Consider the following 11,289-nt stretch of genomic DNA (forward strand, 5'->3'; position numbering starts at 1 on the left):
TTGGTTATTCTTTTTCATTTGCTTTCCAGAATATATTGCTCATATAGGACAGTGTTTAACTGGCACTTACAAACGTTCCTAGCTAGGAGGGTCACAAGTACTGCAGAGACTCCTAAAAACTGCTGATTTCTTTGTAAATCCTGATAATCTTCAGTAACATCTGCCTAGCTGTTTCTGCCCACTGCATCACAAAATTAGCACCTCCTATTTATCCTTTCCATATTGTAAAGGAGGCATTGGTTTGGAACATAAAGTTTTTCTTTTCTGTATGTGTTTAGGTCAGCTTGATCTTTTATCTTAAAATTGATTGCTCATTCATAACTCCATGAAAATGGAGTGGATTGGTGGCTTTTCCCCACAGCAAATAAAACTCACAGTAAAGCCATCTATGCAGTGATCTTGATGGGCACTATAAAGACATAGAGAGCCCCAGGCCTGGGCAGCAAGAGTTCCGTTGCCGTGCCCTTCTTCTAGGCACACAAATCTTCAGCATCTCCATAAATCACGCCTAGCACATGTGCCAGCGCTCCTCCTCACATCATAACCCCTGATGCTGCTGCTCAGCACTGCCTGCGCCTACAACAGTTTGCATCTATGCAGCTTACTCATGGTGTTAGTGGGTCTTGCTTCAAAAGGATTTGGGGGGGGGAATATTACTCCATTCTATATGTTATTATTTCTCAAATATTTGAATAACAGTAAGAATTCTGTAAAACAGAAGGACTCCTAGGCTAGAATTACAAATGCGGCAACTAACTCTTCATGTTTCATTGATGTCATAGCACGTCCTTGACACTGGTCATTGTTAAGAGCAACAGTTAATAGCTAATGGATTGGACTGTGCTGATCCCTGGCAAGCCGTGTTAGGAGTGTACCAGTTTCTCTAGGCTCAACCTTGCAGCTGAGTCAGCAGAATTTGGGAACTGAACTCTGGTATTTCATACCCAGCAAGAGCAGCTGCTTGCTTGGGTTTGCATAACTCAGGGGTCAGGTCCTGATCTCTTTCAAATCATTATAAATCTGAAGATATTCCTCCTGAGGACTGACAGAGTCACAAAAGCACCGCAGAAACCCAAAGGAGGTCTTGTAATGAGTGATATTTAGAAGAGCTCACCTGGTCTGAGAGCACTTTCTGCTGGAAAACTGAAAGCACTATTTCAAAATTTAGGCATATGATAGTGCTGGAGAGGAAGGTGATGTTCCCAACCCAGGCCAGTCCTGCGGTGCTTTCGGCACTGGGGGAACCCAGGGAAGTGTCCACACACAGTGGACTGGGAAACACAGCCCAGGGAGGCCTCATACCATAGCTACTCCAGACCAACTTCCCACTGCCCTGCAAAAGCACCGTGAACCACCTTCTATGGATCGAGACACTTCAAGACACGTCCGTATAAGCAAGGGAGACTGACTGTGGGGTTTGAGTGGGTCTAACCTCCCCAGAGCTTTACACGCAGCACTAGAATTTCTTTGTCACTCAGTGGAGGCGTAATGCAGTGAGGATAGCAATGTACCAAATCAAAACAGTGTTATTCATTCTCAAGATGATACTAAGACGACAAAAACATTTAGCTGCCCTGAGTTGGAAAGCAAGAAAAAAGGTCATTATGTTGTAAAGAACCTTGTACTTGTTCCATTTGCATGGCTTTTCACACTGAACCCACATCGCGGCACATCCGTGTCTCACTCGGCACTAACCAGCGAAGCCCCTTTGGCGCAGCGCGTGCAAGTGCCAGGCTCTAATGCACTTAGGTGGTAGGAAGAAACACAACAAGATCCAAATCATGGAAACACATTACTAGGTGTAATGAGTTTTTACCTGTCATTATGGTATAGGTATATAGTTGGGTTTTATTAATGCTTGAAGACTTCCCAGGTTTCTCATGCGCTCACACAACTGCACAGTTGCCCTCGGTCGGTTTTCAGCAGCCCTTCGCAAGCTCATGGTCACGAACATGGCAACTCAAGCCGAGCATGGAAATGGGTGGCTAGGAGAAAGTTAATACCCTTTGCCTGGTAATGGCTGTATCCTCTGTTTTAAAGCATATTACAACTAAATGTTTTGATTTGTTAGTATTAATCTTGCTGATGATTAGCCTATCCTGTTCTGGTTTTGTACAATATAATTCTTTGAAATCCCTGTTGCATTACACACCCAAACACACCAGCACACTGCAAACAGCTAGAGAGCACGGAGCCACCCCTGCCTGGCGGAGTGTTCCAGACAAGACAACGGCATCACGCTGGTCCTGGTGACATTGGTGTCCAGAGGCCTGGGTTAAGAGTGGAAAACTCATGCACCAACGTGCAAACTCCCATCTGCTAAGCTCAGCTGTAATATGGGTTTTGTGCTCTAAACCTTCAAAACCTGTTACGTTGGGACAGGGAAGAGAAGGAAGCTGGCAGTTCTGATGATGCAAAAGGAAAGTGAATTCACAAAAACAAGATTTGAGTTGTATCTAAAAAAAAAAACCCAAAGAAAAAGGAGTACAGCTCCAGTCCACAGCTGGTAATAATCCAGAGAGGACCACTGTTGCAACAGGGAGTTAGGGATTCATGCCAGGAGGCAACATAGCCCTTTGGCTGCAGGAGGGACTTTGCAAACACCAGACATGCACATTTGTGCAGCTGAAAGCTTTCCCCATGGCTGCTTCTCTGCTAGTCCTGTGCCACGAGGGGAGTGGGGGTAAACTAGTACAAGCTTTTAATTGCCCTCCCCACCCCTTGACCTATCAAAATGTTTTAAACTGACCACAGAGACAGCCTGGCAGTCTACAGAGACTGGCCCAACAGCGCAGGTGAGCTGAAGCCTGAAATGCCGACGGAGGCGGCTGTCCCAGAGCGCTGCCATCCCAGCACTTCCCACCCACGGCTTCTTTGCCCTGCGCTGCAGAGCAGCTTCTCGGAGACACTTTCCTACTGGGAATAACTGGGTTCCCTCCCTGCTTTCCCTCCTGACCAGTCCATTGCACTGCCTTGCAGTCAGCTTCTCACTAGGTTTTTAATGTATCAGGTTTAACACAGCAGCTTCTTTGCCTGCATGGACATATGCGGCACAAATTGTGCGTCCAGGTTTTTCTCAGCCTGCTCAGCCTCCGCGATCCCTCCTGCCTGGCAGCTCTGGTGCAGGCAGGAGCTCCGATGGCCACGCAGAGTGGGCTGCCGGCACCAACCTGCACAGTGCCATGCACATCAGCTACCGAACAGGGTCCTGGCAACCCGTCCTGCTGCGATGTGGTAGGACCAGGTTTCTCCCTGCGGGAGGGGTTTCCAGTGTCCATCAGTCCATGGGGACACCGTGGTCTCACACGCTCAGTCCTTCCTGCTCCGAGAGCGATCAGAAATCCAGCACAGGCATCTGGACACGCAGGTCAGTGCCTGCAAGAGGAGGAAGCAGGAGATGTGGACACGAGTGGAGGGGAACCCAACGTGGCAACTGTGTCCAAACCAGCCATGTCATGCAGCCCCCAGGCAAAACTGGTGGAGGATCATCAGTCACCTGCAAAGTCGGCGTGACTGCTCCTGTATGGGGTGACCAAATTCAGCTTCTGCTGGAAGGTTTTGGGAGCACTGCGCTCAAGCCTCATGCTTCATGCTAAGCACCAGACCCCCAGCAGGACTTCAGGAAACCCCTCAGGACCAGTCATGGCATCACTGCCGAGGGCAGATTTTTGCACCTTTCTCTGAAGCAGCTGGTGCTGCCAGATGCAGAGGGCACATACCAATAGGGTTGTGCATCTGTGTTTGAAGCCTGGAATGAAGCCTTGCCTCCACTGCCAGCTCCAGGAAAGATTTCACCAATACATAACAAAGGAGCACTACTTTTCCCCTTTCTCTACTCCTGAAAAATTAGGATAGACCCATGAGAAGCTGCAGCTGAGTGGCAGGAGGAGTACAGGCTGGGCACAGGCACTTCACCCTTTCCAGCACTGGGGCTTCAGCAGGCACCGTCCCTGGGCACACAGCAGGATAAGAGCACAGCAGATCTAATGGCACACTTGTCATAAGCTTGCTTCCCAGCTGCTCTGGAGATCACATACATGGCATTTCCCTCTGGTTTCAAGCCTCTTGGCTCTTCTATAGCCCCCTGCAAACCTTTGCTGTCCCATCTCCTCTCTCCTTTCAACTCCCCCTCCATCTGCAGAAGCATTAATACAAGCCACTTGCACAGCCACTTACTTGCACTCCCTTTCATATGAGCTCAGCAGCCTTCCATCTTCCTGGGAGCTCTGAGGTTTAAACCTTGTGCTCTGACTAAAGACAGCAAATCCAGCAGCAAGTGTTCTTTGAAAGCAAGAAGGAACTAGAGCTCTTTTACCAACAGCTTGATGAAATTCTCCTCCAGCATCTCAAACAGCGCTTGCTCATTGCAGAGTGACCAGCAAAGCTCGTTTGCACCATTTCTCTGGGCTAGGAAGCATAACCCTCGGAGTGCAACACAGCGCTGGCAGGAGAGGGGGTTTCCAGGCATCCAGCTCAGTGGATTAGCATGGAAGTACATCACAGATTTTTACGTAACCAGCAGTTGTGCTTGCTCAGACTTGCTATACATGGGAGTTTTCTCCATTCATTCAGTGAGCAGGGGAAGGTTTTAACAGCATCTGAGAAGACAGGACTAGAGGCAGCTCAGAGCTGCAGAAGTTGCAGATATTGATCATGCAAGCACACAGGAGCCGTTCTTGTGTGGGCACAAGTGCACACGTGTCCTCAGAGATAGAGATGCAAAAATTCTTTCCTGCTCTAACATGCACACGAAGACCCTGATGCCACCACGCTTGCACACATCTTTCTGGACACAGTTATATCTTTGTTTCAGAAAAGAGGTCTCGGTAATCCTTCCCTACCTGACAAAGTGATGTTGTCAGTAACCCTGAAGTAGCCGATTGCTTTGGGAAAGAATCAGACTAACCGATTATTCAAATTTTGCCAAGAAGGGGAAAGCTGAACTGGGATCCTGCTTGCACTACAGAGCGTGGGCTGGAGGGCAGCAAGGTGACCATCAGCCAGAGGAACTGCTGTTAACAAGGGGCAAATATCAAGGTCCTTTTTATGCCATATTGTTTGCTTGCTGCAGAATGTTATGTTTGTCTTGCTGGCTACTTCTGGGATATGTATGAAAGAGCATTTTTCATGCTCAGGGAGTTAATTATTAGCCATGGACAAGTGGCCACTGAGCAATTAGAAATCACAATACAAGGAAGAAAGCACAACAGAACACCTTTCATCTTAACACGGAAATAAAAGCCTTTTTCTTCTACCGGGAATTACCCTTAATAAAATTGCGCACTTGACGCCCTGAAATCAAATTCTTCTAAATATTTACAAAGGCTTTCCTTGGCACCTATCATCTTCTCTAGAACTTGGAGTATGCAGGTAGATCAACAGCCATGCTCAGGAAATGCACATTCCTACCACCGCACCATGCAGTGTCCGACAGCACACTCAGTCCAGGCCAAAGAAAACAGTTTAGTGAATTAAGAGCCTTGGCTTCCTCTGAGCCATCACTCAGTCCAAGACAAGGGGAAGGTCAGAAACATTCATCCTGAAGACTACGGACACATTTCAAGAGACACACAGTTTGGTTTGACATACCCAAATAATTTTGAGTCCTGGCCAAGGGTTAATTTTGGTGCAGTAGGTTTGTTGGATATACAGGTGGGACAGTGCTTTATTGGTTTAAGTCTGATTGTTGGAGGGGTGAGGGGTAAATCCCTGCATCTCACTGACTTTACCAGCAGCTGAGGAAAGAAAAAAAAGTAGAGGTGAAAAATATTACTCTTTCTCTTTTGTGTGTCTTTGAAGAGATCAGGGAAACAAAGAGCAGTAATTAAATACAGGCTTCAGACGGGAACTCTGCTCTATGACATGGGGAAGAAATTTGGACATAAGGAAGAAATTTTTACAGTGAGGGTGGTAAGACACTGGCACAGGTTGCCCAGAGAAGTTGCAGATGCCCCATCAGTGGAAGTGTTCAAGGTCACGTTGGATGGGGCTTTGAGCAACGCGACTTAGTGAAAGATGTCCCTGCCCATTGCAGGGGGGTTGGATTAGATAATCTTCAAAGGTCCTTTCCAAACCAAACCATTCTGTGAGAGTAGGTTTTCCTAAGGAGTGGTTTTGGCACTCGTGCTCACAAGTGAACAAGCCTTCCTTTCAGTGCATGAACAACATGGAAAGAAAATATGATCCCAGCTATTAAACTATTAGAAGCAGCATTATCTCCTGGCAAGGGTCAAGTGAGCAGTTGAGCTCCAGATTGCCACCTGACTCTCATGCCTGCCAGGGCTCAGCGGCTTTTGGACCATTTTTGGACTTCAGCCTTGTGATGGGCTGTTCTGATTTACGAGTGTTAAACAGATACCATTTCTGATTTTGAATCAAGTCTCTTCTGATTTGGCCAAAATCTCTTTTTACGCTGTGCACGCCACCACTGTTGCCTGTCTGTGGGATACTGTTCCTGGGACACTCCGCTCTGACGGACACATTGGTGGCTTGCAGGCATTGCATTAACCGAGTTCGTCATAAGAACAATTCCCCTTGTTTTACAGAAGGGAATATTGGGGTGTTGGGATGAGACCCACGGGCAGTCACGATGTCATGCAGCAACACAGCCAAGAACAGAGTTATCAACTCCCTCTTTCCCATTCAGTTGCTTGACAGAAGCGATTAAGTGCTATATTTCTCTCTAGCTCAAGTAGCCACAACCCTCGTATCCTCCAGGCACAAGGATTATTAGATGACTTGATCAGTTAACTTAATCATTTTGCAAATGTGATTATTCACCAACTTCTGTGCCTTTTCCAGGGAATGCAAGAAAAATGACTTTATTAGCGTTCATCTTCCTGCTTGCCTTCCTCCCAGCTGAATCTGCAAGCAGCAGATACGCCCCCAAGGCATCAAGTAAGTGTAACTTGTCTGGGGCACAGATCCTGTGGGTGGCCTAAGACCAGAGGTGGTGTTACTAAGGGGGGAGCAGGGTTCAGAGAGTGTCTCTACCCCATCAGTGCCCATCACTGCCATGGGACCTTTCAGACCACATGATGCTGCACAGCCCTGGGTCCGCACTTGCCCCGGTACTCCCGACCTGCTCCGCAGTCCCATCGGGTTGTGCAGCACAGCTGACATTTACAGCCAACATGTTTTCCTCTTGCAGTCTCCAGCCCTGTGTTCGGACCACGGCAGGTATATGGTCTGCTCAATGGGTCGGTTACAGTGAAATGCTTCTACCCTCCCACCCACGTGAACAGACACGACAGAAAGTATTGGTGCAGGCAATCGGCCACGGGCTGCATGACCGTTGTCTCCACCAGCGGCTACACTGCTCCAGGCTACGAAGGCAGAGTCTCCATCACTGACTACCCACAGGCAGAAAACTTCCAGATTAACATCTCTGAGCTTACAATGGCAGACGCAGGCACCTACCAGTGCGGTGTTGGTATCAATGGCAGAGGGCTCTCCCACAAAGTCAGTCTGGATGTTTCTAAAGGTAATTACAGTCTTAGGGCTCCTTAAAGTATTATTTTCTTTTACTTCTCCCCCCTCTCCCTTTTTAATAAGGCTCCACAGACAGTCTGTCCAGTGTCTAAGAGCTCAAGATCCTCCATGCTTTTGGGAAACCGGCAGTTTTCATTTTCCCCTGTACTCTTACAGAATGAATTTTTTGACTAAAAACATAGCATAAAAATCAGATTAAACGAACCTCATCTTAAGATCACAAACACTGCTTAGAAACTGCTGACCTCTCTCAGCCATTAAAGTTTAGGGAAATGCAGTCAGGGGGCAGAACTGCCCATCACTCTGATGTACCCTCCAACCCACGGCTAAGGCTGTGCGAGCCAAACCTGTGCTCAAGTCCACGAGAACGCAGTGTGCAGGACGGCACCACACTTCTGGGCAAGGCCCAGGGTGCAGAGCACGGTGCAAACTCATAGCACGGCCCCTGGCAAGAAGGCTCTGGGAGAAACCCCGCTATAGAGCGGGCAGTGATATAGCATAGAGACCTCAGTCCTGAAATGTGTGACAGACATGGGACACAACTGGGTAGATCATGCTCTGACCAGGAGTGGCACATGATCACATAATATAGCAAAGTAGAGAGAAACCCTATGCTAAAAAAAAGCCTTCAGAGGTATAGGGGAGTTGCACACCGTTACCGACAGAGCAGGCAGTAGACACTGACTGATGTCTCTGTATGCACAGGTCCGCATGTACCCGAGGGAGCTGAGCTCTTCTATGTGAAGCTGCACAGCACTTTGACCGTGTCCTGCAGCTTTGGGAAGGAGTATGAGAGCGTGAGGAAATTCTTGTGCAAGATGGAGAAAAACGGCTGCCATAACATCATCGATAGTTATGGGAATGTCGATAAGAGTTACACAGGGCGAGCTCTGCTGAGCAATGAGGATCTTCCAGGCTCATTCGGCATCGCGATAACTCAGATGGGCTGGGAAGACTCTGGCTTGTACCTGTGCGGGGCTGGCTTCTATGGGGAGAGCGGAGAAACGAAGGAACTGGACGTGCATGTCTATGAGGGTGAGTAAGCTATTCCCAGTGTTTTTTCTCTTCATCTCTGCTTCTCTTTAGAAGGATCACTAGCAGTCTCACTTTATTTAACAGTCTCATTTTATTTAACAAGAACTTTAGTTTCCCTTTGCAGAGTGTTATTATCCTATCCTCTCATCTAGATACTTCCTTCTATTCATGTAACTCTCTCTAATGTACTAAACCATCACTAATAAAGCTTGTATCAAGACTTAACTTTCCCAGCAGTGGCTAGCTATCTTCCCCAGTCTGGCTAGCCCAAAACTCCAGAAGGCAAATTCTGCCCACCAGTTTGAGACAAGCAAACTGTCCCTTCAAGTCTTAATTCCTTAAATCTCAAAATGACAGATGTAGAAAGGAGCCCTTCCCCTAGCGAAGGGAGCAAAACTTTGAAATGTCGGTACACAAAGACAACAACCACTCAGTGAATTTGGGAAAAAGAAAGGCGTGACAGACCCTTTAGGGTCAATTCCTAGCAGTGCCAGGACAGCCTCCTACCACCTGCACCCCTGAGCTTCACCTAGCCTTGCTTTAGCCAAAACAGCTTTGTTTGATCTGATATTTATTCTCTTGGGAGAATGCCACATGGGCAAAAGTTAGACATGTATAGCTGCTCATTTCATTTTTATCTCCAGAGACAAATGTTCCTCAAGCAAAGCCCACAATAATCGGAGTAGAAGGAAGTTCAGTAACTTTTGAATGCCACTATGAGCCTCTAAAAAAGTCGTCAGTGAAGTACTGGTGCAAGTGGAGAAAGAACGGGTGCAGTCGGATCATAGACAGCTCCGGGTATGTGTCGGACCGGTATGAAGGAAGAGTGGCCATGTACGACAGCCCAGATAACAAGACGATCACCATCATCCTGAACCAGCTGAAGGACAGTGACGAAGGCTATTACTGGTGCATGACAGACGAGGATAAGGAGCAGCAATCGTCAACTGAGCTGAAGATCATAGGCGGTACGAGCTTGCGCGTTGGCAGTTCTCTGCCTGCTCAGCAGGGAGAAAACAACCTCCTAAGCACCACAAAGGAGCAGATCTGGCTTTTTAGGAAGAGATCTGAGGTCCAACTCTGAACTTCTGTCTCATAAGGCGAAACATTGTGCCAATCCCCCCACATCCCAGTAGCTTTAAAATGGAAACACAAGGTTTCAGTTTTATGGGAAAGTGTTCACAAAAATTTCTCATGCAAGTATTTCTTAAGCATTGCAAAGAAAACCCCAAGCTTTCACCCAGAGATGCATATACAGCATCCTTAACATTGATTTAGCAATGTAAGGAGCACTTTCCCTCAGATACATCTCCTGGTTCATCATGTCTAGCAGCACCACTGCCTGTTGACTACCGTTCCCACCACTGAAACCACTAACGCCAGCCTTGATGTTCTGTTTGCCCTTGCAGGAGAACCTGGACTGAAGGGAAAGAAGGAAGTGGACGCGCAAGTGGGTTCACGGGTCGATTTAACTTGCTCTTATCCATGCAAGTACTACTCCTACCAGAAGTACTGGTGCAAGTGGAGCAGCACCAGATTCATCCCCATGCCTGCTTCTGACCAAAAGCAGCCGGGGCCAGGCGTTACCTGTGACACTGACAACAAGACGGTTATCCTGAGCTTTGACTCAGTGGCAAAGACAGACCAAGGGTGGTACTGGTGTGGAGTGAAGCACAATGGCCTCTTTGGGGAAACCATGGCAGTCTACCTGCAGGTGACCGAAGGTGAGCTCCAAGGCAAAGGCAGGCAGGGGCTTTCCTGCTCCTCAGGGCTGTGAATCATGCTGCCTTCTGCTGAGAGAGAAGTCCTCTCCATATCCACTAGGTTGCAGCACCTCAAAACAGAAGAGCTCTCATCCAGGCAGCCTCACAGACTAGGTGCCAAGATCTCCGTGATTTTGCACAACTTGTCATAGAAGTTTTCATCCACTCACTGGTTTCTGCTTCCTGGTCATAAAAACCCCCACCAGTTTAAAAATCACTTCCTTCCACACCATTTTTACTTTTTAACCCTGTCCTTACTAATTATTGCTATTACAATTTGTAACATCATTTAGTTTAAGCAACATCTGACACCTGTCAGGTGAAGGTGACCGCATGTAGTTCAGAGACACATCTTGCTCCAGGGAGCTTATTTTAATGAACAGGAAAACAGTAGGGAGCAGGAAAGGCAGGGCTATCACCACCTCCCCTTGGACAGCAAGGGGCTTAGTCTCAGCTTTGGTGCAGTATCTTATTTTTGGGGGGAAGGAATATTGTTAGAAGCAGAGCAGAGAAAAAGTATAGCACTAGATATCCCACATGCAACCATCCTAAGCGGATGGTGGTCAAAACGAAAACAGAGGGAAACAGCCTCATTTCACTGCCTTCGGCAGGCAAAGAGCCAGAAATAAAAGCAAACCAATTATTCAAAGTTCGTTCAGGAAATACTAGAGGTAGAACTCAAAAATGCAAGACTCCTCAAAAGTATATAGGCAGAGAGAGCCTACTTGAGATTTTTGCAATAAATTATTTGGAATGAGATTATTTCACATCTCTACACCCCATTTTAAAGAGCCTTTTATGTGCAGCCAAAACCCGCTGCAGTTCCACGTGCACCAAATATGCCCAACCAGTATTTGTGTCACCGTCTCCGTGCTGCTGCTCACGCGACTAACCGCCCTTCTTCCCTGGGAAACGTAGGTGTCAGTGCCGACCGCAGCCTAGAGCTCCTGAATGTTGATGCCCCCAGCCCTGCCAAGGGTGGCTTTATTCCGCAAGGAAG

General features: G+C 47.6%; 2 protein-coding genes across 2 annotated transcripts in view; both read left to right on the forward strand.

Moving 5' to 3' along the window:
* Positions 1-4,375, forward strand: part of LOC103919840 (polymeric immunoglobulin receptor-like) — a 15,037-nt gene extending 10,662 nt beyond the window's left edge. The window contains exon 7 of the mRNA XM_009327425.1: positions 4,258-4,375. Within this exon, the coding sequence (XP_009325700.1) occupies positions 4,258-4,375 (118 nt within the window). The remainder of the gene's footprint in view (positions 1-4,257) is intronic.
* Positions 4,376-6,815: 2,440 nt separating this feature from the next.
* PIGR (polymeric immunoglobulin receptor) overlaps positions 6,816-11,289 on the forward strand; it is a 6,865-nt gene continuing 2,391 nt past the window's right edge. The window contains exons 1-6 of the mRNA XM_009327426.1: positions 6,816-6,901; positions 7,158-7,483; positions 8,197-8,526; positions 9,171-9,494; positions 9,936-10,250; positions 11,208-11,280. Coding sequence (XP_009325701.1) covers positions 6,816-6,901; positions 7,158-7,483; positions 8,197-8,526; positions 9,171-9,494; positions 9,936-10,250; positions 11,208-11,280 — 1,454 coding nt within the window. The remainder of the gene's footprint in view (positions 6,902-7,157; positions 7,484-8,196; positions 8,527-9,170; positions 9,495-9,935; positions 10,251-11,207; positions 11,281-11,289) is intronic.

This window comes from Pygoscelis adeliae, unplaced genomic scaffold (assembly GCF_000699105.1).
Source record: "Pygoscelis adeliae isolate BGI_AS28 unplaced genomic scaffold, ASM69910v1 Scaffold197, whole genome shotgun sequence".
Classification (NCBI taxonomy): Eukaryota; Metazoa; Chordata; class Aves; order Sphenisciformes; family Spheniscidae; genus Pygoscelis; species Pygoscelis adeliae.